Below are 27,916 nucleotides of genomic sequence, written 5' to 3'. Positions count from 1 at the left end.
CGCCATGTTGGAAGCTGGAGAGCGGCTGTGACTCCGCTATGCTCTATAAATACATCCGGGTCAGTGAGCCGGGCGGAGGTAATCTCTGTGTGTGATAATGTTATTATTCTCCTCAGAGGGGGAGATGTGGGGGCGGGTTATTATACAGTGCGGTATAACGGGGGATCCCCAGCGCCCCCTGTGTGTAATGTGGCGTTATTATCATTATTATATAGGGGGAGGGGTGTGTATAGTGATATATAATGAGGTAATCTCCCAGCACACACTGTGTATGTGATATTATTATATAGGGGGAGGGGTCTGTATAGTGATATATAATGAGGGATAATCTCCCAGCACACAGTGTATGTGATATTATTATATAGGGGGAGGGGTCTGTATAGTGATATATAATGAGGGATAATCTCCCAGCACACAGTGTATGTGATATTATTATATAGGGGAGGGGTCTGTATAGTGATATATAATGAGGTAATCTCCCAGCACACACTGTGTATGTGATATTATTATATAGGGGGAGGGGTCTGTATAGTGATATATAATGAGGGATAATCTCCCAGCACACTGTGTATGTGATATTATTATATAGGGGAGGGGTCTGTGTAGTGATATATAATGAGGGATAATCTCCCAGCACACAGTATATGTGATATTATTATATAGGTGGAGGGGTCTGTATAGTGATATATAATGAGGTAATCTCCCAGCACACACTGTGTATGTGATATTATTATATAGGGGGAGGGGTCTGTATAGTGATATATAATGAGGGATAATCTCCCAGCACACACTGTATATGTGATATTATTATATAGGGGGAGGGGTCTGTATAGTGATATATAATGAGAGATAATCTCCCAGCACACACTGTATATGTGATATTATTATATAGGGGAGGGGTCTGTATAGTGATATATAATGAGAGATAAGCTCCCAGCACACACTGTGTATGTGATATTATTATATAGGGGGAGGGGTCTGTATAGTGATATATAATGAGGGATAATCTCCCAGCACACACTGTATATGTGATATTATTATATAGGGGGAGGGGTCTGTATAGTGATATATAATGAGGGGTAAGCTCCCAGCACACATTGTGTATGTGATATTATTATATAGGGGGAGGGGTCTGTATAGTGATATATAATGAGGGATAATCTCCCAGCACACAGTGTATGTGATATTATTATATAGGTGGAGGGGTCTGTATAGTGATATATAATGAGGTAATCTCCCAGCACACACTGTGTATGTGATATTATTATATAGGGGGAGGGGTCTGTATAGTGATATATAATGAGGGATAATCTCCCAGCACACACTGTATATGTGATATTATTATATAGGGGGAGGGGTCTGTATAGTGATATATAATGAGGGGTAAGCCCCCAGCACACACTGTGTATGTGATATTATTATATAGGGGGAGGGGTCTGTATAGTGATATATAATGAGGGATAAGCCCCCAGCACACACTGTGTATGTGATATTATTATATAGGGGAGGGGTCTGTATAGTGATATATAATGAGGGATAAGCTCCCAGCACACACTGTGTATGTGATATTATTATACTAGGTGATTCATCGCGCCCTACGGGCGCTCTTCACACCGTCGCAAGGGGCTACACCCCTTTAACCGTTACACGCCCTTGGGGCGTGCAATATTTTTATTATATGGAGTATTACCTCCAATGATAATTTTGTGTGTGGTTAAATATTGCAGGGACAAAGGGTGTGGGATGGTTAAGGGGCCGTAGCCCCTTGCGACGGCATGAACATTTCATGCAAGGCCTGATAAATGCACCTAGTAGGTGCTATGGTTGGGGAAGTGGTGGGTGCGTGGGAGATGCGGAGGGGCGATTGCGAGGTTGCCGCGGGTGGGGGAGGGTGTTGTTAGTCACCGAAGGTGGGGGATGGGCGGGGGTGCTGTGGGTGGGGGAGGGGTGCTTGCAGAGGGGGCGCGGATGGGGGATGGGGTCAAGAGGTGCTGCAGGTGGGGGAGGGGCGGGTGCAGAGGGGGAGCGAATGGGGGAGGGGTTGCAGAGGTGTTGCGGGTGGGGGAGGGGATATGTAGATGCTTTTGGTGGGGGAAGGGCAGGGTCGGCAGATGAAGGAGGGGGTCTGGAGGAGCTGTCTGTGGGGGAGGGGCATGTGCAGGGGGGTGCATTTTGGGGAGGGGTTGCAGAGGTGCTGCGGGTGGGGGAGGAGTGGTTGTGGGGTGCCGTGGAAGGGGTCTGTAGATGATGTGGGTGGTGGAGGGGTGGCTGCGGGTGGGTGGCGAATGGGGGAGGGGGGCAGGAGGTGCTGTGGGTTGGGGAGGGGTGGGTGGTGGAGGGGTGGGGGCAGACGGGGTGCTGGGGATGGGGGAGGTGGTCGGGACGTGTTGCGGATGGGGGAGGGCCGAAAAAGTGGGGGCCATAGATGGGGGATGGGTTCCAGAGGTGCTGCGTGTGATGCAGGGATGGGGGTGGCGCAGGTGGGGGAGAGGCAGATGCGGGGCTGTTGCAGATGGGGGAGGGGTTATGGAGGCAGTGCAGGGGGTAGGGGTGGGTGTGGGGGTGCTGCGAGTTATGTAGGGGGTCGCGAGGCGCAGTGGGTGGGGGAGAAGCGAGGGTGAAGCGGCAGGGGGAGTGGCAGGTGCGGGGGTGCAGCGGATGGGGTTAAGAGGTGCTGTGGGTAGTGGAGTGGTAGGTGCGAAGGTTTTGTGGTTTGTGTAGGGGGGCAGGGGTGCCGTGGATGGGGGTCCGGTGGTTGTGGGGTGGATGCTGGGGTGTGGTGTGTGTGTGGGAGGGTGCTGCGGGTGGGGAAGGTGCGGGTGCTGCGAGTGTGATAGCGGGTCGGGAGGCACGGAATTGATGCAGGCGGGGGAGTGGCAGGTGCAGGGGTGCCGCAGATGGGGTCCATAGTTTCTGTGGGTGTTGGAGTGTCGGGTGCGGGGTGCTGCGGTTTGGGTAGGGGTCTGGAGGCGGCACGGGTGGGGGAGGGGCGGGTGCGGTGATGCCGTGGATGGGGTCTGGTGGTGCTGGTGCTCCGGGGGTGGGGGAGGAGCGGGGCTGCGGGGGGTGGGGGAGGGGCGGGTTCGGGGGTGCTGCGGGTGGGGTAGGTTGTCAGGAGGCGTAGCGGGTGGGAGAGGAGCAGGGTTAACATGGGTGGGGGAGTGGCAGGTGCGTGGGTTCTGGGGATGGGGCGTGGTGTCCATAGGTGCAGTGGATGGTGCATTGGCGGGTGCGAGGGTGCCACGGTTTGGGTAGGGGGTGTGGAGGAGCCACGGGTGGGGGAGGGGGAGGTGTGTGGATGTGACGGATGGTGGTGGTGTCTGGTGGCGATGCGGGTGGTAGAGGTCTGTGGGTGGAGGAGGGGTGGGTGTGGGAGAGGGGTGAGGGTGCTGTGTGTGGGGGAGGGGCAGGTGCATGGGTGCTGCGGGTGGGAAAGGGGCAGGTGTGGTGGAGGGGGGACCCAGGGTGCTGCGAGTGGGGTAGGGGGGCAGGAGGTGCAGGGGGTGGGGGCAGAGTGGAGTTGACGCAGGTGGGGGAGTGGCAGGTGCGGGGGTGTCGCGGTTGGGAGATGGGGTCCATAGGTGGTGCGGGTGGTGGAGCGGCCGGTGCGGGGTGCTGTGGTTTGGATAGGGGGTCTGGACGTGCCACGGGTGGGGGAGGGGCGGGTGCGGTGGTGCCATGGATGGGAGTCTGGTGGCGTTGCGGGTGGGGATAGTGCGGATGTGGGGGGAGGGGGGACTCAGGGGGTGGGATGTACTAACCTCTGCCACTGCGGTATCTGGCTTATTGCGTGTCTTCTCCTCGCTAATAGGATTGCTGTCCGCTGGGTGGGAGGTATGGGCCTAGTTCGGTTGTGGGATGGGCTTGTGGGTGCGGTGGGTGTTGCACGTGGGGCGAGAGGTTTGTTTGGAGGAGTTGTAGGTGTGCGTGGGTTGTGTTTGTTGTAGTGGTGTGAGGGTTAGGGGTGCATGAGGTGTTGGGGAGGGTTGTAAGATGTGCAGGGATGGGGAAGGGTGTGTGGGGGGGGGGGAGTGTTAGTGTGTGTGTGTGTGTGTGTGTGTGTGTGTGTGTGTGGGGGGGGGGGGGGGTGTTAGTGTGTGTGAAGGAGAAGAGTGTGGGTTGGTGTGATAAGAAGGAGATGTGTCTCTGGGGTGTATGGCTGCAGCAGATGCGGGTAGTGGGGACTCCCTGTCTATGCAGTGACCTAGTGGTTTGGCTGCTGCAGGAGGGAGGGAGATCCCGCTCAGCAGCACAGTGGCTGGAGCAGTGTCCCGTCTAGGCTCCGGGCCGGTGCACCTGATCTGGCCTCCTCAGTGTGTGCCTGGCGCCGGGGACGGGAATGGGGCTGGCGCCGCGCGTGTTCCCGGAGTTGCGGGCTGGCTGTGAGACGGGCGGCATAGTGGTGTGGCCGGAGCGGAGCGAGGCGGCAGTAGGAGGTAGCTGTGTACGTGCGGCGCTGGGGCTTGGTGAGTGCGGTGCTCCGTCCCGCTGTACCTGCTCGTCCCTGCTGCCGTCCTGCGCGAACCCCCCACTGGCTGGATGCGGCAGGGAACGTGTTGGGGGATGCATAAGGGAGGGATTACTTGGTGTGGGTGTAAGGGGGCCAGGAAGTTGCGTCCAGCGGTGCTAGGAAGTCCCCTCCGCATAGCCTGTATTAGCCTCCCTGCTGCTGGCTGGAGCTGTGTGTGGTGATACTGGTGGCCATGGCACAGGCCATGGTGTCTCTCCTCCCCCCTCCTCCCTCCTCCCTCCCCAGATGCTGCTGACTCCGCCCAGCTCTGTGACTCCGCCCAGCGTTATGGGCACAGAGTCACAGATTAAGGCAAATATATAGGAGATAGGGGAGGGGTCTGTATAGTGATATATAATGAGGAATAAGCTCCCAGCGCACACTGTGTATGTGATATTATTATATAGGGGAAGGGGTCTGTATAGTGATATATAATGAGGGATAATCTCCAGCACACACTGTATGTGATATTATTATATAGGGGAGAGGGGTCTGTATAGTGATATATAATGAGGGATAATCTCCCAGCACACACTGTGTATGTGATATTATTATATAGGGGGAGGGGTCTGTATAGTGATATATAATGAGGGATAATCTCCCAGCACACACTGTGTATGTGATATTATTATATAGGGGGAGGGGTCTGTGTAGTGATATTTCTCTATCGTCCTAAGTGGATGCTGGGGTTCCTGAAAGGACCATGGGGAATAGCGGCTCCGCAGGAGACAGGGCACAAAAGTAAAGCTTTTACAGGTCAGGTGGTGTGTACTGGCTCCTCCCCCTATGACCCTCCCCCAGACTCCAGTTAGATTTTTGTGCCCGGCCGAGAAGGGTGCAATTCTAGGTGGCTCTCATAAAGAGCTGCTTAGAGAGTTTAGCTTAGGTTTTTTATTTTACAGTGATTCCTGCTGGCAACAGGATCACTGCAACGAGGGACAGAGGGGAGAAGAAGTGAACTCACCTGCGTGCAGGATGGATTGGCTTCTTGGCTACTGGACATGAAGCTCCAGAGGGACGATCACAGGTACAGCCTGGATGGTCACCGGAGCCACGCCGCCGGCCCCCTCACAGATGCTGAAGCAAGAAGAGGTCCAGAATCGGCGGCTGAAGACTCCTGCAGTCTTCTTAAGGTAGCGCACAGCACTGCAGCTGTGCGCCATTTTCCTCTCAGCACACTTCACACGGCAGTCACTGAGGGTGCAGGGCGCTGGGGGGGGCGCCCTGGGAGGCAAATGAAAACCTTTAAAAAGGCTAAAAATACCTCACATATAGCCCCAGAGGCTATATGGAGATATTTACCCCTGCCTAAATGTACTAAATAGCGGGAGACGAGCCCGCCGAAAAAGGGGCGGGGCCTATCTCCTCAGCACACGGCGCCATTTTCTGTCACAGCTCCGCTGGTCAGGAAGGCTCCCAGGTCTCTCCCCTGCACTGCACTACAGAAACAGGGTATAACAGAGAGGGGGGGCAGAATAAATGGCAATATATTAATATAAAAGCAGCTATAAGGGAGCACTTAATCATAAGGCTATCCCTGTCATATATAGCGCTTTTTGGTGTGTGCTGGCAGACTCTCCCTCTGTCTCCCCAAAGGGCTAGTGGGTCCTGTCTTCGTATAGAGCATTCCCTGTGTGTCTGCTGTGTGTCGGTACGTGTGTGTCGACATGTATGAGGACGTTGTTGGTGTGGAGGCGGAGCAATTGCCAAATATGAGGATGTCACCTCCTAGGGGGTCGACACCAGAATGGATGCCTTTATTTGTGGAATTACGGGATAGCGTCAACTCGCTTAAGCAGTCGTTTGCCGACATGAGGCGGCCGGACACTCAATTAGTGTCTGTCCAGGCGCCTCAAACACCGTCAGGGGCTGTAAAACGTCCCTTGCCTCAGTCGGTCGACACAGACCCAGACACAGGCACTGATTCCGGTGGTGAGGGTGACGAATCAACCGTATTTTCCAGTAGGGCCACACGTTATATGATTTTGGCAATAAAGGAGATGTTACATTTAGCTGATACTACAGGTACCACTAAACAGGGTATTATGTGGGGTGTGAAAAAACTACCAGTAGTTTTTACCGAATCAGAAGAATTAAATGACGTGTGTGATGAAGCGTGGGGTGCCCCGATAAAAAACTGCTAATTTCAAAGAAGTTATTGGCTTTATACCCTTTCCCGCCAGAGGTTAGGGAGCGCTGGGAAACACCTCCTAGGGTGGACAAAGCGCTAACACGCTTATCAAAACAAGTGGCGTTACCCTCTCCTGAGACGGACGCACTTAAAGATCCATCAGATAGGAGGATGGAAAATATCCAAAAAGGTATATACACACATGCAGGTGTTATACTACGACCAGCTATTGCGACTGCCTGGATGTGCAGTGCTGGGGTAGTTTGGTCAGAGTCCCTGATCGAAAATATTGATACCCTGGACAGGGACAATATTTTACTGTCGTTAGAACAAATAAAGGATGCATTTCTTTATATGCGTGATGCACAGAGAGATATCTGCACACTGGCATCACGGGTAAGTGCTATGTCCATTTCGGCCAGAAGAGCTTTATGGACACGACAGTGGACAGGCGATGCGTAGAGGAGTTATTTGAGGTCGGTCTATCGGATTTGGTGGCCACGGCTACGGCCGGGAAATCCACCTTTCTACCTCAAGTCACTCCCCAACAGAAAAAGGCACCGACCTTTCAACCGCAGCCCTTTCGTTCCTTTAAAAATAAGAGAGCAAAGGGCTATTCATATCTGCCACGAGGCAGAGGACGAGGGAAGAGACAGCAACAGGCAGCTCCTTCCCAGGAACAGAAGCCCTCCCCGGCTTCTACAAAAGCCTCAGCAGGACGCTGGGGCTTCGCAAGCGGACTCGGGGGCGGTAGGCGGTCGTCTCAAAAATTACAGCGCGCAGTGGGCTCACTCGCAGGTAAATCCCTGGATCCTGCAGATAATATCTCAGGGGTACAGGTTGAAATTAGAGACAGAGCCACCTCGCCGTTTCCTGAAGTCTGCTTTACCAACGTCCCCCTCAGAAAGGGAGACGGTTTTGGAAGCCATTCACAAGCTGTATTCTCAGCAGGTGATAGTCAAGGTACCTCTTCTACAACAAGGGAAGGGGTATTATTCCACTCTATTTGTGGTACCGAAGCCGGATGGCTCGGTAAGGCCTATTCTAAATCTGAAGTCCTTGAACCTATACATAAAGAAGTTCAAGTTCAAGATGGAGTCACTCAGAGCAGTGATAGCGAACCTGGAAGAAGGGGACTTTATGGTATCCTTGGACATCAAGGATGCGTATCTCCACGTTCCAATTACCCCTCACACCAGGGGTACCTCAGGTTCGTTGTACAAAACTGTCACTATCAGTTTCAGACGCTGCCGTTTGGTTTGTCCACGGCACCTCGGGTCTTTACAAAGGTAATGGCCGAGATAATATTTCTTCTTCGAAGAAAAGGCGTATTAATTATCCCATACTTGGACGATCTCCTAATAAGGGCAAGGTCCAGAGAACAGCTAGAGATGGGTTTAGCACTATCTCAAGAGGTGCTAAAGCAGCACGGATGGATTCTGAATATTCCAAAATCCCAATTAATGCCGACAACTCGTCTGCTGTTCCTGGGGATGATTCTGGACACAGTTCAGAAAAAGGTTTTTCTTCCCGAAGAAAAAGCCAAGGAGTTATCTGACCTGGTCAGGAACCTCCTAAAACCAGGAAAGGTGTCTGTACATCAATGCACAAGAGTCCTGGGAAAAAATGGTAGCTTCTTACGAAGCAATCCCTTTCGGCAGATTCCATGCAAAGGGATCTGTTGGACAAATGGTCAGGGTCGCATCTTCAGATGCACCTGCGGATAACCCTGTCGCCGAGGACAAGGGTATCCCTTCTGTGGTGGTTGCAGGAGGCTCATCTATTGGAGGGCCGCAGATTCGGCATGCAGGATTGGATCCTGGTGACCACGGATGCCAGCCTGAGAGGCTGGGGAGCAGTCACACAGGGAAGAAATTTCCAGGGAGTGTGGTCGAGCCTGAAAAAGTTTCTTCACATAAGCATTCTGGAACTAAGAGCAATCTACAATGCTCTAAGCCAGGCGGAACCTCTGCTTCAAGGAAGACCGGTGTTGATCCAGTCGGACAACATCACGGCAGTCGCCCATGTAAACAGACAGGGCGGCACAAGAAGCAGGAGGGCAATGGCAGAAGCTGCCAGGATCCTTCGCTGGGCGGAGAATCACGTGATAGCACTGTCAGCAGTATTCATCCCGGGCGTGGACAACTGGGAAGCAGACTTCCTCAGCAGACACGACCTTCACCCGGGAGAGTGGGGACTTCATCCAGAAGTTTTCCACATGCTATTAAACCGTTGGGTAAAACCAATGGTGGACATGATGGCGTCTCGCCTCAACAAAACACTGGACAGGTATTGCGCCAGGTCAAGAGATCCGCAGGCAATAGCTGTGGACGCGCTGGTAACACCTTGGGTGTACCAGTCGGTATATGTGTTTCCTCCTCTGCCTCTCATACCAAAGGTATTGAGGATTATACGGCAAAGAGGAGTAAGACTAGTGGCTCCGGATTGGCCAAGAAGGACTTGGTACCCGGAACTTCAAGAGATGGTCACGGACGATCCGTGGCCTCTACTTCTGAGAAGGGACCTGCTTCAGCAGGGTCCTTGTCTTTTTCAAGACTTACCGCGGCTGCGTTTGACGGCATGGCGTTGAATGCCAGATCCTAAAAGGAAAAGGCATTCCAGAAGAAGTCATTCCTACCTTGATAAAGGCAAGGAAGGAAGTCACCGCGAAGCATTATCGCCGTATTTGGCGAAAATATGTTGCGTGGTGCGAGCAGCGGAGTGCTCCGATGGAGGAATTTCAACTGGGTCGTTTTCCTACATTTCCTGCAATCAGGATTGTCTATGGGTCTCAAATTGGGATCTATTAAGGTTCAAATTTCGGCCCTATCAATATTCTTCCACAAAGAATTGGCCTCAGTCCCTGAGGTCCAGATTTTTATCAAAGGAGTACTGCATATACAGCCTCCTGTGGTGCCTAAGGTGGCACCGTGGGATCTAAATGTAGTTTTAGATTTCCTCAAATCCAATTGGTTTGAACCACTAAAGAATGTGGATTTGAAATATCTCACATGGAAAGTGACTATGTTACTGGCCTGGCTTCGGCCGGGAGAGTATCTGAACTGGCGGCTTTGTCTTATAAAAGCCCTTATTTAATTTTCCATTCGACATAGGGCAGAGCTGCGGACGCGTCCGCATTTTCTCCCTAAGGTGGTATCAGCGTTTCACCTGAACCAGCCTATTGTAGTGCCTGCGGCTACAGACGACTTGAAGGACTCCAAGTTGTTGGACGTTGTCAGAGCCTTAAAAATATACATTTAAAGGACGGCTGGAGTCAGAAAATCTGACTCGCTGTTTATACTGTATGCACCCAACAAGTTGGGTGCACCTGCTTCTAAGCAGTCGATTGCTCGTTGGTTTTGTAACAAAATTCAACTTGTACATTCTGTGGCAGGCCTGCCACAGCCTAAATCTGTTAAGGCCCATTCCGCAAGGAAGGTGGGCTCATCTTGGGCGGCTGCCCGAGGGGTCTCGGCATTACAACTCTGCCGAGCAGCTACGTGGTCAGGGGAGAACACGTTTGTAAATTTTTACAAATTTGATACCCTGGCAAAGGAGGACCTGGAGTTCTCTCATTCGGTGCTGCAGAGTCATCCGCACTCTCCCGCCCGTTTGGGAGCTTTGGTATAATCCCCATGGTCCTTTCAGGAACCCCAGCATCCACTTAGGACGATAGAGAAAATAAGAATTTACTTACCGATAATTCTATTTCTCGGAGTCCGTAGTGGATGCTGGGCGCCCATCCCAAGTGCGGATTATCTGCAATACTTGTACATAGTTATTGTTAACTAATTCGGGTTATTGTTTAGGAAGCCATCTTTCAGAGGCTCCTCTGTTATCATACTGTTAACTGGGTTTAGATCACAAGTTGTACGGTGTGATTGGTGTGGCTGGTATGAGTCTTACCCGGGATTCAAAATCCTCCCTTATTGTGTACGCTCGTCCGGGCACAGTACCTAACTGGAGTCTGGGGGAGGGTCATAGGGGGAGGAGCCAGTACACACCACCTGACCTGTAAAAGCTTTACTTTTGTGCCCTGTCTCCTGCGGAGCCGCTATTCCCCATGGTCCTTTCAGGAACCCCAGCATCCACTACGGACTCCGAGAAATAGAATTATCGGTAAGTAAATTCTTATTATAATGAGGGATAAGCTCCCAGCACACACTGTGTGTATGTGATATTATATTGGGGGAGGGGTCTGTATAGTGATATATAATGAGGAATAATCTCCCAGCACACACTGTGTATGTGATATTATTATATAGGGGGAGGGGTCTTTATAGTGATGAGGGATAATCTCCCAGCGCACACTGCGTATGTGATATTATTATATAGGTGAGGGGTCTGTATAGTGATATATAATGAGGGATAAGCTCCCAGCACACACTGTGTATGTGATATTATTATATAGGGGAGAGGTCTGTACAGTGATATATAATGAGGGATAAGCTCCCAGCACACACTGTGTATGTGATATTATTATATAGGGGGGAGGGGTCTGTATAGTGATATATAATGATAGATAAGCTCCCAGTGCACACTGTGTATGTGATATTATTATATAGGGGGAGGGGTCTGTATGGTGATATATAATGAGGGATAAGATTCCAGCGCACACTGTGTTTGTGATATTATTATATAGGGGGGAGGGGTCTGTATAGTGATATATAATGAGGGATAACCTCCCAGCACACACACTGTGTATGTGATATTATTATATAGGGGGAGGGGTCTGTGTAGTGATATATAATGAGGGATAAGCTCCCAGCACACACACTGTGTATGTGATATTATTATATAGGGGGAGGGGTCTTTATAGTGATATATAATGAGGGATAAGCTTCCAGCGCACACTGTGTTTGTGATATTATTATATAGGGGGGAGGGGTCTGAATAGTGATATATAATGAGGGATAAGCTTCCAGCGCACACTGTGTTTGTGATATTATTATATAGGGGGGAGGGGTCTGAATAGTGATATATAATGAGGGATAACCTCCCAGCACACACACTGTGTATGTGATATTATTATATAGGGCAGGGGTATGTGTAGTGATATATAATGAGTAATAAGAGAGCTAACCAAACACACACTGTGTATGTGATATTATTATATAGGGGGATGGGTCTGTGTAGTGATATATAATGAGGGATAAGCTCCCAGCACACACACTGTGTGTATGTGATATTATTATATTGGGGGAGGGGTCTGTATAGTGATATATAATGAGGGATAATCTCCCAGCACACACTGTGTATGTGATATTATTATATAGGGGGAGGGGTCTGTATAGTGATATATAATGAGGGATAATCTCCCAGCGCACACTGCGTATGTGATATTATTATATAGGGGAGGGGTCTGTATAGTGATATATAATGAGGGATAAGCTCCCAGCACACACTGTGTATGTGATATTATTATATAGGGGGAGGGGTCTGTATAGTGATATATAATGAGGGATAAGCCCCCAGCACACACTGTGTATGTGATATTATTATATAGGGGGAGGGGTCTGTATAGTGATATATAATGAGGGGTAATCCCCCAGCACACACTGTGTATGTGATATTATTATATAGGGGAGGGGTCTGTATAGTGATATATAATGAGGGATAAGCCCCCAGCACACACTGTGTATGTGATATTATTATATAGGGAGAGGGGTCTGTATAGTGATATATAATGAGGGATAATCTCCCAGCACACACTGTGTATGTGATATTATTATATAGGGGGAGGGGTCTGTATAGTGATATATAATGGGGGATAAGTTCCCAGCACACACTGTGTATGTGATATTATTATATAGGGGAGGGGTCTGTATAGTGATATATAATGAGGGGTAATCTCCCAGCACACGCTGTGTATGTGATATTATTATATAGGGGAGGGGTCTGTATAGTGATATATAATGAGGAATAAGCTCCCAGCACACACTGTGTATGTGATATTATTATATAGGGGAAGGGGTCTGTATAGTGATATATAATGAGGGATAATCTCCCAGCGCACACTGCGTATGTGTTATTATTATATAGGGGAGAGGTCTGTACAGTGATATATAATGAGGGATAAGCTCCCAGCACACACTGTGTATGTGATAGTATTATATATCACTATACAGACCCCTCCCCTATATAATACTATCACATACACAGTGTGTGCTGGGAGCTAATCCCTCATTATATATCACTATACAGACCCCTCCCCTGTATAATAATATTACATACACAGTGTGTGCTGGAGGCTTGTCCCTCATTATATATCACAATACAGACCCCTCCCCCTATATAATAATATCACATACACAGTGTGTGCTGGGAGATTATCCCTCATTATATATCACTATACAGACCCCTCCCCTATATAATAATATCACATACACAGTGTGTGCTGGGAACTTATCCCCCATTATATATCACTATACAGTCCCCTCCCCTATATAATATCACATACACAGTGTGTGCTGGAAACTTATCCCTCGTTATATATCACTATACAGACCCCTCCCCTATATAACGAGGGATAAGTTCCCAGCACACACTGTGTATGTGATATTATTATATAGGGGGAGGGGTCTGTATAGTGATATATAATGAGGGATAAGCCCCCAGCACACACTGTATATGTGATATTAATATATAGGTGGAGGGGTCTGTATAGTGATATATAATGAGGAATAAGCTCCCAGCGCACACTGTGTATGTGATATTGTTATATAGGGGGAGGGGGCCTGAATAGTGATATATAATGAGGGATAAGCTCCCAGCACACACACTCTGTATGTGATATTATTATATAGGGGAGGGGTCTATATAGTGATATATAATGAGGGATAAGCTCCCAGCACACACACTGTGTATGTGATATTTTTATATAGGGGAGGGGTCTGTATGGTGATATATAATGAGGGATAAGCTCCCAGCACACACTCTGTATGTAATATTATTTTCTCTGACGTCCTAGTGGATGCTGGGGACTCCGTCAGGACCATGGGGATTAGCGGCTCCGCAGGAGACAGGGCACAAAAATAAAGCTTTAGGATCAGGTGGTGTGCACTGGCTCCTCCCCCTATGACCCTCCTCCAAGCCTCAGTTAGGTTTTTGTGCCCGTCCGAGCAGGGTGCAATCTAGGTGGCTCTCCTAAAGAGCTGCTTAGAAAAAGTTTTTAGGTTTTTTATTTTACAGTGAGTCCTGCTGGCAACAGGCTCACTGCATCGAGGGACTTAGGGGAGAAGAAGTGAACTCACCTGCGTGCAGGATGGATTGGCTTCTTAGGCTACTGGACACCATTAGCTCCAGAGGGATCGAACACAGGCCCAGCCATGGAGTCCGGTCCCGGAGCCGCGCCGCCGACCCCCTTGCAGATGCCGAAAAGTGAAGAGGTCCAGAAACCGGCGGCAGAAGACTTTTCAGTCTTCATGAGGTAGCGCACAGCACTGCAGCTGTGCGCCATTGTTGTCACACACTTCACACCAGCGGTCACGGAGGGTGCAGGGCGCTGCAGGGGGCGCCCTGGGCAGCAATGAGAATACCTTGTTCTGGCTAAAAAATACATCACATATAGCTCCTGGGGCTATATGGATGTATTTAACCCCTGCCAGGTCTCAGAAAAACGGGAGAAGAAGCCCGCCGAAAAGGGGGCGGGGCCTATTCTCCTCAGCACACAGCGCCATTTTCCCTCACAGAAATGCTGGTGGGAAGGCTCCCAGGCTCTCCCCTGCACTGCACTACAGAAACAGGGTTAAAACAGAGAGGGGGGGCACTTATTTGGCGATATGATTATATATATTAAGATGCTATAAGGGAAAAACACTTATATAAAGGTTGTCCCTGTATAATTATAGCGTTTTGGTGTGTGCTGGCAAACTCTCCCTCTGTCTCTCCAAAGGGCTAGTAGGGTCCTGTCCTCTATCAGAGCATTCCCTGTGTGTGTGCTGTGTGTCGGTACGTGTGTGTCGACATGTATGAGGACGATGTTGGTGAGGAGGCGGAGCAATTGCCTGTAATGGTGATGTCACTCTCTAGGGAGTCGACACCGGAATGGATGGCTTATTTAAGGAATTACGTGATAATGTCAACACGCTGCAAGGTCGGTTGACGACATGAGACGGCCGGCAAACCAATTAGTACCTGTCCAGGCGTCTCAAACACCGTCAGGGGCGTTAAAACGTCCTTTTACCTCAGTCGGTCGACACAGACACGGACACTGACTCCAGTGTCGACGGTGAAGAAACAAACGTATTTTCCTTTAGGGCCACACGTTACTTGTTAAGGGCAATGAAGGAGGTGTTACATATTTCTGATACTACAAGTACCACAAAAAAGGGTATTATGTGGAGTGTGAAAAAACTACCTGTAGTTTTTCCTGAATCAGATAAATTAAATGAAGTGTGTGATGATGCGTGGGTTTCCCCCGATAGAAAATTATTGGCGGTATACCCTTTCCCGCCAGAAGTTAGGGCGCGTTGGGAAACACCCCTTAGGGTGGATAAGGCGCTCACACGCTTATCAAAACAAGTGGCGGTACCGTCTCCAGATAGGGCCGCCCTCAAGGAGCCAGCTGATAGGAGGCTGGAAAATATCCTAAAAAGTATATACACACATACTGGTGTTATACTGCGACCAGCGATCGCCTCAGCCTGGATGTGCAGCGCTGGGGTGACTTGGTCGGATTCCCTGACTGAAAATATTGATACCCTTGACAGGGACAGTATTTTATTGACTATAGAGCATTTAAAGGATGCATTTCTATATATGCGAGATGCACAGAGGGATATTTGCACTCTGGCATCAAGAGTAAGTGCGATGTCCATATCTGCCAGAAGTTGTTTATGGACACGACAGTGGTCAGGTGATGCAGATTCCAAACGGCACATGGATGTATTGCCGTATAAAGGAGAAAAAGACAACGTCTTTTCAGCCTCAGTCCTTTCGTCCCCATAAGGGCAAGCGGGCAAAAGGCCAGTCATATCTGCCATGGGATAGAGGAAAGGGAAGAAGACTGCAGCAGGCAGCCCATTCCCAGGAACAGAAGCCCTCCACCGCTTCTGCCAAGTCCTCAGCATGACGCTGGGGCCGTACAAGCGGACTCAGGTGCGGTGGGGGGGTCGTCTCAAGAGTTTCAGCACGCAGTAGGCTCACTCGCAAGTGGACCCCTGGATCCTACAAGTAGTATCCCAGGGGTACAGATTGGAAATTCGAGACGTCTCCCCCTCGCAGGTTCCTGAAGTCTGCTTTACCAACGTCTCCCTCCGACAGGGAGGCAGTAGTGGAAACAATTCACAAGCTGTATTCCCAGCAGGTGATAATCAAAGTACCCCTCCTACAACAAGGAAAGGGGTATTATTCCACACTATATTGTGGTACTGAAGCCAGACGGCTCGGTGAGACCTATTCTAAATCTGAAATATTTGAACACTTACATACAAAGGTTCAAATCAAGATGGAGTCACTCAGAGCAGTGATAGCGAACCAGGAAGAAGGGGACTATATGGTGTCCCGGGACATCAGGGATGCTTACCTCCATGTCCCAATTTGCCCTTCTCACCAAGGGTACCTCAGGTTCGTGGTACAGAACTGTCACTATCAGTTTCAGACGCTGCCGGTTGGATTGTCCACGGCACCCCGGGTCCTTACCAAGGTAATGGCCGAAATGATGATTCTTCTTCAAAGAAAATGGACGATCTCCTGATAAGGGCAAGGTCCAGAGAACAGTTGGAGGTCGGAGTAGCACTATCTCAAGTAGTTCTACGACAGCACGGGTGGATTCTAAATATTCCAAAACCGCAGCTGTTTCCGACGACACGTCTGCTGTTCCTAGGGATGATTCTGGACACAGTCCAGAAAAAGGTGTTTCTCCCGGAGAAGAAAGCCAGGGAGTTATCCGAGCTAGTCAGGAACCTCCTAAAACCAGGAAAAGTGTCAGTGCATCATTGCACAAGGGTCCTGGGAAAAATGGTGGCTTCTTACGAAGCGATTCCATTCGGCAGATTTCACGCAAGAACTTTTCAGTGGGATCTGCTGGAAAAATGGTCCGGATCGCATCTTCAGATGCATCAGCGGATAACCCTGTCTCCAAGGACAAGGGTGTTTCTTCTGCGGTGGCTGCAGAGTGCTCATCTACTAAAGGGCCGCAGATTCGGCATTCAGGACTGGGTCCTGGTGACCACGGATGCCAGCCTGAGAGGCTGGGGAGCAGTCACACAAGGAAAAAATATCCAGGGAGTGTGATCAAGTCTGGAGACTTCTCTCCACATAAATATACTGGAGCTAAGGGCAATTTACAATGTTCTAAGCTTAGCAAGACCTCTGCTTCAAGGTCAGCCGGTATTGATCCAGTGGGACAACATCACGGCAGTCGCCCACGTAAACAGACAGGGCGGCACAAGAAGCAGGAGGGCAATGGCAGAAACTGCAAGGATTCTTCGCTGGGCGAAAAATCATGTGATAGCACTGTCAGCAGTGTTCATTCCGGGAGTGGACAACTGGGAAGCAGACTTCCTCAGCAGGCACGACCTCCACCCGGGAGAGTGGGGACTTCATCAGGAAGTATTCCACATGATTGTGAACCGTTGGGAAAGACCAAAGGTGGACATGATGGCGTCCCGCCTGAACAAAAAACTGGACAGGTATTGCGCCAGGTCAAGAGACCCTCAAGCAATAGCTGTGGACGTTCTGGTAACACCGTGGGTGTACCAGTCGGTGTATGTGTTCCCTCCTCTGCTTCTCATACCCAAGGTACTGAGAATTATAAGACGTAGAGGAGTAAGAACTATACTCGTGGCTCCGGATTGGCCAAGAAGGACGTGGCACCCGGAACTTCAAGAAATGCTCACAGAGGACTCATGGCCTCTGCCGCTAAGAAGGGACTTGCTTCAGCAAGTACCAGGTCTGTTCCAAGACTTACCGCGGCTGCGTTTGACGGCATGGCGGTGGAACGCCGGATCCTAAGGGAAAAAGGCATTCCGGAAGAGGTCATTCCTACCCTGGTCAAAGCCAGGAAGGAGGTGACCGCACAACATTATCACCACATGTGGCGAAAATATGTTGCGTGGTGTGAGGCCAGGAAGGCCCCACGAAGAAATTTCAACTCGGTCGATTCCTGCATTTCCTGCAAACAGGAGTGTCTATGGGCCTCAAATTGGGGTCCATTAAGGTTCAAATTTCGGCCCTGTCAATTTTCTTCCAGAAAGAATTGGCTTCAGTTCCTGAAGTCCAGAAGTTTGTCAAGGGAGTATTGCATATACAACCCCCTTTTTGTGCCTCCAGTGGCACTGTGGGATCTCAACGTAGTTCTGGGATTCCTCAAATCACATTTTAAACCGCTCAAATCTGTGGATTTGAAATATCTCACATGAAAAGTGACCATGCTGTTGGCCCTGGCCTCGGCCAGGCGAGTGTCAGAATTGGCGGCTTTGTCTCACAAAAGCCATATCTGATTGTCCATTCGGACAGGGCAGAGCTGCGGACTCGTCCCCAGTTTCTTCCTAAGGTGGTGTCAGCGTTTCACCTGAACCAGCTTATTGTGGTACCTGCGGCTACTAGGGACTTGGAGGACTCCAAGTTGCTAGATGTTGTCAGGGCCCTGAAAATATAGGTTTCCAGGACGGCTGGAGTCAGGAAAACTGACTTGCTGTTATCCTGTATGCACCCAACAAAAAACTGGGTGCTCTTGCTTCTAAGCAGACGATTGCTCGTTGGATTTGTAGCACATTTCAACTTGCACATTCTGTGGCAGGCCTGCCACAGCCTAAATCTGTCAAGGCCCATTCCACAAGGAAGGTGGGCTCATCCTGGGCGGCTGCCCGAGGGGTCTCGGCATTACAACTCTGCCGAGCAGCTACGTGGTCGGGGGAGAACACGTTTGTAAAATTCTACAAATTTGATACCCTGGCTAAAGAGGACCTTGAGTTCTCTCATTCGGTGCTGCAGAGTCATCCGCACTCTCCCGCCCGTTTGGGAGCTTTGGTATAATCCCCATGGTCCTGACGGAGTCCCCAGCATCCACTAGGACGTCAGAGAAAATAAGATTTTACTTACCGATAAATCTATTTCTCGTAGTCCGTAGTGGATGCTGGGCGCCCATCCCAAGTGCGGATTGTCTGCAATACTTGTACATAGTTATTGTTACAAAAAAAAAATCGGGTTGTTATTGTTGTGAGCCGTCTGTTCAGAGGCTCCTACGTTTGTCATACTGTTAACTGGGTTCAGATCACAAGTTGTACGGTGTGATTGGTGTGGCTGGTATGAGTCTTACCCGGGATTCAAAATCCTTCCTTATTGTGTACGCTCGTCCGGGCACAGTATCCTAACTGAGGCTTGGAGGAGGGTCATAGGGGGAGGAGCCAGTGCACACCACCTGATCCTAAAGCTTTATTTTTGTGCCCTGTCTCCTGCGGAGCCGCTAATCCCCATGGTCCTGACGGAGTCCCCAGCATCCACTACGGACTACGAGAAATAGATTTATCGGTAAGTAAAATCTTATTATATATGGGGAGGGGTCTGTATAGTGATATATAATGAGAGATAATCTCCCAGCACACACTGTGTATGTGATATTATTATATAAGGGGTGGGGTCTGTAAAGTATTATCTAGAGAGGAATTTACTCTGTTTTGATTATTGTTCTTATATTTACTCCTAGACACTTACGTCATGAAGTCACAGAATCTTTTATTAGACTTCCAGTGAAAGTGATTCCCGTTCTGTATAAGTCACTGATTTACTGAGGATGGACAAAAACAAGAGTGACAGGATATTACATCTCACCCTGGAGATCATCTACGTGCTGACCGGGGAGGTGAGGTCTTATGGGAGCGTCACAGTGACGTCACTCTTATCTCTAGTAATAATACAGGGACATGACCGGGAGGTGAGGTCTTATGGGAGCGTCACAGTGACATCACTCTTATCTCTAGTAATAATACAGGGACGTGACCGGGGAGGTGAGGTCTTATGGGAGCGTCACAGTGACATCACTCTTATCTCTAGTAATAATACAGGGACGTGACCGGGGAGGTGAGGTCTTATGGGAGCGTCACAGTGACGTCACTCTTATCTCTAGTAATAATACAGGGACGTGACCGGGGAGGTGAGGTCTTATGGGAGCGTCACAGTGACATCACTCTTATCTCTAGTAATAATACAGGGATGTGACCGGGGAGGTGAGGTCTTATGGGAGCGTCACAGTGACATCACTCTTATCTCTAGTAATAATACAGGGAGGTGACCGGGGAGGTGAGGTCTTATGGGAGCGTCACAGTGACATCACTCTTATCTCTAGTAATAATACAGGGACGTGACCGGGGAGGTGAGGTCTTATGGGAGCGTCACAGTGACATCACTCTTATCTCTAGTAATAATACAGGGAAGTGACCGGGGAGGTGAGGTCTTATGGGAGCGTCACAGTGACATCACTCTTATCTCTAGTAATAATACAGGGAAGTGACCGGGGAGGTGAGGTCTTATGGGAGCGTCACAGTGACATCACTCTTATCTCTAGTAATAATACAGGGACGTGACCGGGGAGGTGAGGTCTTATGGGAGCGTCACAGTGACATCACTCTTATCTCTAGTAATAATACAGGGACGTGACCGGGGAGGTGAGGTCTTATGGGAGCGTCACAGTGACATCACTCTTATCACTAGTAATAATACAGGGACGTGACCGGGGAGGTGAGATCTTATGGGAGCGTCACAGTGACATCACTCTTATCTCTAGTAATAATACAGGGACAAGACCGGGGAGGTGAGGTCTTATGGGAGCGTCACAGTGACATCACTCTTATCTCTAGTAATAATACAGGGACGTGACCGGGGAGGTGAGGTCTTATGGGAGCGTCACAGTGACATCACTCTTATCTCTAGTAATAATACAGGGACATGACCGGGGAGGTGAGGTCTTATGGGAGCGTCACAGTGACGTCACTCTTATCTCTAGTAATAATACAGGGACGTGACCGGGGAGGTGAGGTCTTATGGGAGCGTCACAGTGACATCACTCTTATCTCTAGTAATAATACAGGGACGTGACCGGGGAGGTGAGGTCTTATGGGAGCGTCACAGTGACATCACTCTTATCTCTAGTAATAATACAGGGACATGACCGGGAGGTGAGGTCTTATGGGAGCGTCACAGTGACATCACTCTTATCTCTAGTAATAATACAGGGACATGACCGGGGAGGTGAGGTCTTATGGGAGCGTCACAGTGACGTCACTCTTATCTCTAGTAATAATACAGGGACGTGACCGGGGAGGTGAGGTCTTATGGGAGCGTCACAGTGACATCACTCTTATCTCTAGTAATAATACAGGGACGTGACCGGGGAGGTGAGGTCTTATGGGAGCGTCACAGTGACATCACTCTTATCTCTAGTAATAATACAGGGACATGACCGGGGAGGTGAGGTCTTATGGGAGCGTCACAGTGACGTCACTCTTATCTCTAGTAATAATACAGGGACGTGACCGGGGAGGTGAGGTCTTATGGGAGCGTCACAGTGACATCACTCTTATCTCTAGTAATAATACAGGGACGTGACCGGGGAGGTGAGGTCTTATGGGAGCGTCACAGTGACATCACTCTTATCTCTAGTAATAATACAGGGATGTGACCGGGGAGGTGAGGTCTTATGGGAGCGTCACAGTGACATCACTCTTATCTCTAGTAATAATACAGGGATGTGACCGGGGAGGTGAGGTCTTATGGGAGCGTCACAGTGACGTCACTCTTATCTCTAGTAATAATACAGGGACGTGACCGGGGAGGTGAGGTCTTATGGGAGCGTCACAGTGACATCACTCTTATCTCTAGTAATAATACAGGGACATGACCGGGGAGGTGAGGTCTTATCTCTAGTAATAATACAGGGACGTGACCGGGGAGGTGAGGTCTTATGGGAGCGTCACAGTGACATCACTCTTATCTCTAGTAATAATACAGGGACGTGACCGGGGAGGTGAGGTCTTATGGGAGCGTCACAGTGACATCACTCTTATCTCTAGTAATAATACAGGGACATGACCGGGAGGTGAGGTCTTATGGGAGCGTCACAGTGACATCACTCTTATCTCTAGTAATAATACAGGGACGTGACCGGGGAGGTGAGGTCTTATGGGAGCGTTACAGTGACATCATTCTTATTACTAGTAATAATATAATGCAGTGGTTCCCAAACTTTTTTGAATTATGGCGGTCTAGAATATCATAATATATTTCACGGCACCCCTAGGCCAATTGTTTCTTATTGAGAAATTTAGAAATAAATATTAAATGTAGTAAATTGTGTTCATATGTCATCATTAGGATCAGTTGTGCGGTGAGGGATGGGATTTGCTTCTGTTTGTCCACATATTTTATGATTGGCAGCCGCCAGCGCTGGTTTTGTCTATTACATTAATCATAAATAATTTGAATTGGTCCTGGACCACCAATCCACGGCACCACTGCCAGTGTCCCAAGGCACCCCAGGGTGCCAGACACACAGGTTGGGAACCACTGATATAAACTATATGACCAGTGAGAACAGGTGTCTCCTGGTAAGGAGGAGACTTTATCCTTCATTTCTATACATCTGACCTGGGTCATCTCCTTCAGTGAACAATTGTGACAACAGGTCTCCCATATCTCTATGTAAGTGTTATCATGGAATCATAAGGTTATTTATTTAGGGACTCCCTGGTCTTAGCAATTAACCCTTAATCATTCAGCTTTTGGTCTTATGGATCCACATGTCCTTTACACCACTGTATACTACAAGCCCCCTCTATAGTCTCGCTGTTATCACTAATTTGTTAAAAGCAGATGCTACACCCGTGGCCAGTGCCTGTAGATAGGGGGCTCAGTATGGTGGAGCCTCTGGAGATGGTGGGAGAGATAATCCCTAAAAAACATTTCAGATTCATTGAGTTTCATTTAATTTAAACTGTTGTCTTTCCCAATACACAGGATTACACGGCACTTATAGAGAGATCTGGTGAGTGTGTGACACCCAGGAGCCATCCCCATGTGTCAGGAGGATGGAGCAGGACCCAGAGCCTCATCCCGGTGCCTCCACCTCACTCCCTGATACATGAGAGAGACAGTGACCAGAAGATCCTGGAACTGACCAATCAGATCATTGAGCTGGTGACAGGAAAGGTGACTGCTGGGAAGGGGACGTTATACAGTGATACCGGGGGATGTGTCTGGGTGGTGACTGTGTCATTGTGTGTGTCAGGTTCCTATACAGTGTCAGGAGGAGATGGAGAAGTCAGAAGGACACCGGGATCTGTATGAGGATGTGAAGATGGAGAATCACTGGCCCCTCTCATCACTGGGTAAGTGGAGACTCAGTTACTGCAGTGGGGAGAACAGATTTGGGGGTGACCTAGATACACATCATCTGATAGTCACATATGTACAATGTCCTCAGTCACTGTGTCTCCTACAGATGGGTCCAGGAGCAGAAATACCTCAGAGACAGATCTCCACCATTTTCATTCACAGGAATGTACAGAGGAGAATCACTGGATCCCACAGAAGGATCGGGTAGGTGGGAGTTAGGGTCTCGCCAAATACCAAAGTGTCTCATTACCTGATCTGTAAGAAATCTCCATTCATTGAATCCAATATTATTGAACATGTTATTTTGATCTAAAAAATGTGATGGGCAGTTATACACTTATGTTGAATTAATATACTGTGGGCCTGATTCTCAGTTGCATGCAGCTGGGTCTTTTTGGCGTCGCCCGTCTGCAACAAGGCAAATGCTGCTACAAATGCCTTCCCTAATGCATAGCATTGCTCTACTTCGTGAATATCAGTATTGCATGTGACTCAGAATCAGGCCCTGTAGGTTGTATGTAATAGTCTCTGATTGTGGCAAAATGTCAGGTTCCTGATTAATTGCAGATCACTGTATGCCATAGAGTGAACCCTTCGCCGGAACGCATGGTAAAGCCGCGCAACACCACAAAGTCACCTTTCTGATTTTTTCAATGTTCGAATAGTTATATCTGGAAGTAATAAGCCCCAAGTACACAAGTCGCTTCCAGCATGCTGAGACATAGAGCTGCGCGTGTGATGCTGAGACATAGAGGTGTGTGTACAACGCTGAGACATAGAGGTGTGTGTGACGCTGAGACATAGAGCTGCGCGTGTGATGCTGAGACATAGGGGTGTGTGTACAACGCTGAGACATAGAGGTGTGTGTGACACTGAGACATAGAGGTGTATGTGTGACGCTGAGACATAGAGGTGTGTGTGATGCTGAGACATAGAGGTGTGTGTGATGCTGAGACATAGAGGTGTGTGTACAATGCTGAGACATAGAGGTGTGTGTGATGCTGAGACATAGAGGTGTGTGTGATGCTGAGACATAGAGGTGTGTGATGCTGAGACATAGAGGTGTGTGTGAAGCTGAGACATAGAGGTGTGTGTGATGCTGAGACATAGAGGTGTATGTGTGACGCTGAGACATAGAGGTGTGTGTGTGATGCTGAGACATAGGGGTGCGTGTGACGCTGAGACATAGAGCTGCGCGTGTGATGCTGAGACATAGAGGTGTGTGTGATGCTGAGACATAGAGGTGTGTGTGATGCTGAGACATAGGGGTGTGTGTGTGATGCTGAGACATAGAGGTGTGTATGTGATGCTGAGACATAGAGGTGTGTGTGATGCTGAGACATATGGGTGTGTGTGACGCTGAGACATAGAGCTGCGCGTGTGATGCTGAGACATAGAGGTGTGTGTGACGCTGAGACATAGAGGTGTGTGTACAACGCTGAGACATAGAGGTGTGTGTGATGCTGAGACATAGAAGTGAGTGTTACGATGAGACATAGAGGTGCGTGTGACGGCACGCTGAGACATAGAGGTAACGTGTGACGGCACACTGAGACATAGAGGTGCGTGTGACGGCACGCTGAGACATAGAGGTGCGTGTGATGGCACGCTGAGACATAGAGGTGTGTGTGACGCTGAGACATAGAGGTGTGTGTGACGCTGAGACATAGAGGTGTGTGTGACGCTGAGACATAGAGGTGTGTGTGACGCTGAGACATAGAGGTGTGTGTGATGCTTAGACATAGAGGTGTGTGTGACGCTGAGACATAGAGGCGTGTGTGATGCTGAGATATAGAGGTGTGTGTGACGCTGAGACATAGATGTATGTGTGACGCTGAGACATAGAGGTGTGTGTGACGCTGAGATATAGAGGTTTGTGTGACGCTGAGACATAGAGGTATGTGTGACGCTGAGACATAGAGGTGTGTGTGACGCTGAGACAGAGGTGTGTGACGCTGAGACATAGAGGCGTGTGTGACGCGGAGACATAGAGGCGTGTGTGACGCTGAGACATAGAGGTGTGTGTGACGCTGAGACATAGAGGTGTGTGTGACGCTGAGACATAGAGGTGTGTGTGACGCTGAGACATAGAGGTGTGTGTGATGCTGAGACATAGAAGTGAGTGTTACGATGAGATATAGAGGTGCGTGTGGCGGCACGCTGAGATATAGAGGTACGTGTGACGGCACTCTGAGACATAGAGGTGCGTGTGATGGCACGCTGAGACAGAGGTGCGTGTGACTCTGAGACATAGAGGTGTGTGTGACGCTGAGACATAGAGGTGTGTGACGCTGAGACATAGAGGTGTGTGTGATGCTTAGACATAGAGGTGTGTGTGACGCTGAGACAGAGGCGTGTGTGATGCTGAGATATAGAGGTGTGTGTGACGCTGAGACATAGAGGTATGTGTGACGCTGAGACATAGAGGTATGTGTGACGCTGAGACATAGAGGTGTGTGTGACGCTGAGATATAGAGGTGTGTGTGACGCTGAGACATAGAGGTGTGTGTGACGCTGAGACATAGAGGTGTGTGTGACGCTGAGACATAGAGGTGTGTGTGACGCTGAGACATAGAGGTGTGTGTGACGCTGAGACATAGAGGTGTGTGTGATGCTGAGACATAGAGGCGTGTGTGACGCTGAGACATAGAGGTGCGTGTGACGCTGAGACATAGAGGCGTGTGTGACGCTGAGACATACAGGTGTGTGTGACAGCACACTGAGACGTAGAGGTGTGTGTGACAGGAGATATAGCTGAGTTATTAGATGTGCAGGTCTTGTGATAAGGAGAAGCTGCCAGCACGATCCTGTGACTGTTATCACATGTGCCTGTGTGTCTCCCCCTGTGTCTGTACACAATAGGGGCCTAGGCTGACTGTTATTACTGTGCAATGGTAACGGATTATCAGTTTTATAATATATTTATGTTTTTGGGATAATTAGCATGACGTCCTGACTGATATTAAAGTAGAATTTCAAGAGGAGGAAAAGACGTATGTTAGGGGTGATCGGCAGTGTAAGGAGGAGGAGATCCCTTCAGATATCAGCGCAGGTGAGTAATACACTTACTACAGAAGGGAATCACAAGTTCTATTTATTCAGTCCCTAGAACGGAACCTTATCCTACACCCATCCCTGTCAGTGCAATCTTATGTGGAGAAGTATCTGCCCGGGTGGGGTGGGCGGGGGGAGTGAGGGGGGAATCATCAGCTCCTATTGGAATCCTGCTCTCTCCTGTCAGTCTGGCAAGGCTTTGTATTTCCATACATTTATTTTATTTCCAGCAGATGGAGGCAAACACACGAATATCTTGGAGGGGCAAATACTTTTATCTGCAGGTTTTGAAATAGCAGATAACGACATCAAACACGATTTTCCAGGAGAAATCCCCGTTACCCTAAATATACATCCATTACTTCCCAGTGCAGATAAATCATCGCATTCCACTAACCACGAGACATGTTCTTCTGGTACTGTTCCACATAGTGCAGTGTATACAGAGAACACAATCATTCCATCTACTGAGGTCGGGCAATGGCTTACAGCTACATCATCTCTTCATGTACATTACGGAAGTCACACTGGGGAGAGACCGTTTCCATGTTCTGAATGTGGGAAAAGTTTTAAATACAAATCAAAACTTATTAGACATCTGGGAACACACACAACTGAGAGACCGTTTCCATGTTCACTGTGTGGGAAATGTTTCACACAGAAATCAAAACTTATTAGACATCAGGCAACACACACAGATGAGAAACCGTTTACATGTTCTGACTGCGGGAAATGTTTTAAATACAAATCAGGTCTTGTCGAGCATATGAAAACGCACACAGGGGAGATGCCGTTTCCATGTTCTGAGTGCGGGAAATGTTTTACGCAGAAATGGAAACTAGTCATACATCTCAGAAAGCACACCGGTGAGAAACCCTTTTGGTGTTCTGAGTGCGGGAAACATTTTACTCTGAAATCACGTCTCGTCATTCATCAGAGAATACACACAGGGGAGAAATTGTTTCCATGTTGTGAGTGCGGGAAAAGTTTCACCATGAAGTCACGTCTCGTCATACATCAGAGAAGTCACACAGGGGAGAGACCCTTTCAGTGTTCTGAGTGCGGGAAATGTTTTATTTACAAATCGGGTCTTGTTGAGCATAAGAAAAGGCACACCGGAAATAGACCCTTTCCGTGTTCTGAGTGCGGGAAATGTTTTATGGAGAAAGCGAAACTTCTGATCCACCAAAGAACGCACACTGGGGAGAAATCATTTCCGTGTTCCGAGTGTGGAAAGCGTTTTGCGCAGAAAGCCAAACTTGTCGTCCACTACAGAACGCACACAGGGGAGAGACCGTTTCCATGTTCTGAGTGCGGGAAATGTTTTGCAAAGAAATCAAGTCTGGTCAGACATCAGGGAACTCACACGGGTCAGAGATCCTTTCCAGGGGTCTGAGTGTGGGAAATGGTTTCCACACAAGTCGGATCTTGTGCAGCATCAGAAACATCTCACAAGACATGGGAAATTGGACATAAAATGGCGCGGCAATACTCTCTGATGAAAAGATGTGAGATTATATGTAATTAGTTCTGTAATATGTTACTGTCTCACTGGGATTGGTTACAGTGCTTCTAATATGTGCAAATGCAATTTTGTGATACCATGTGGCTGTTTTTGTACTACTTGTACTATTTATACCAGGGGTGGGCAATTATTTCAACTGGGGGGCCACATAACACATTCCAGCGAATATTGGAGGGCCGCACACAAAATATCCTCTCCCTCCGTGGGTACAGTTGCCAGCTCCCCCCTCTCCTTGTGCACACACAGGTACTAGGCATCACAAACACACACACAGGTGTAGGTGGGTACAGGGTGTGACGCAAAGCGTCAGGGGGTGTACACTGTCAAAAACGTCGGGAAGGTAGGGGTACAGGGTGCCATATAC

At 49.0% G+C, this 27,916-nt stretch overlaps 1 protein-coding gene across 3 annotated transcripts; it reads left to right on the top strand.

Moving 5' to 3' along the window:
* The first annotated feature begins 9 nt into the window (after positions 1 to 9).
* On the top strand, positions 10 to 27,916 carry LOC134980091 (zinc finger protein OZF-like). 3 transcript variants are annotated; one of them, XM_063946744.1, is made up of 7 exons: positions 10 to 78; positions 19,291 to 19,446; positions 22,596 to 22,787; positions 22,867 to 22,966; positions 23,080 to 23,177; positions 25,917 to 26,025; positions 26,261 to 27,915. In XM_063946744.1, the coding sequence occupies exons 2-7, from the start codon at positions 19,378 to 19,380 to the stop codon at positions 27,421 to 27,423; spliced, it is 1,731 nt and encodes a 576-aa protein (XP_063802814.1). In that variant the 5' UTR covers positions 10 to 78; positions 19,291 to 19,377; the 3' UTR covers positions 27,424 to 27,915. The 3 variants fall into 3 exon arrangements, with proteins under 3 accessions (XP_063802814.1, XP_063802813.1, XP_063802815.1); XM_063946743.1 differs by having other exon boundaries at positions 26,258 to 27,915; XM_063946745.1 differs by lacking the exon at positions 22,596 to 22,787 and having other exon boundaries at positions 26,258 to 27,916.

This window comes from Pseudophryne corroboree, chromosome 12 (assembly GCF_028390025.1).
Source record: "Pseudophryne corroboree isolate aPseCor3 chromosome 12, aPseCor3.hap2, whole genome shotgun sequence".
Classification (NCBI taxonomy): domain Eukaryota; kingdom Metazoa; phylum Chordata; class Amphibia; order Anura; family Myobatrachidae; genus Pseudophryne; species Pseudophryne corroboree.
Note: the sequence above shows the minus strand (reverse complement) of the source record. Positions and strands in the feature narration are given on the sequence as shown.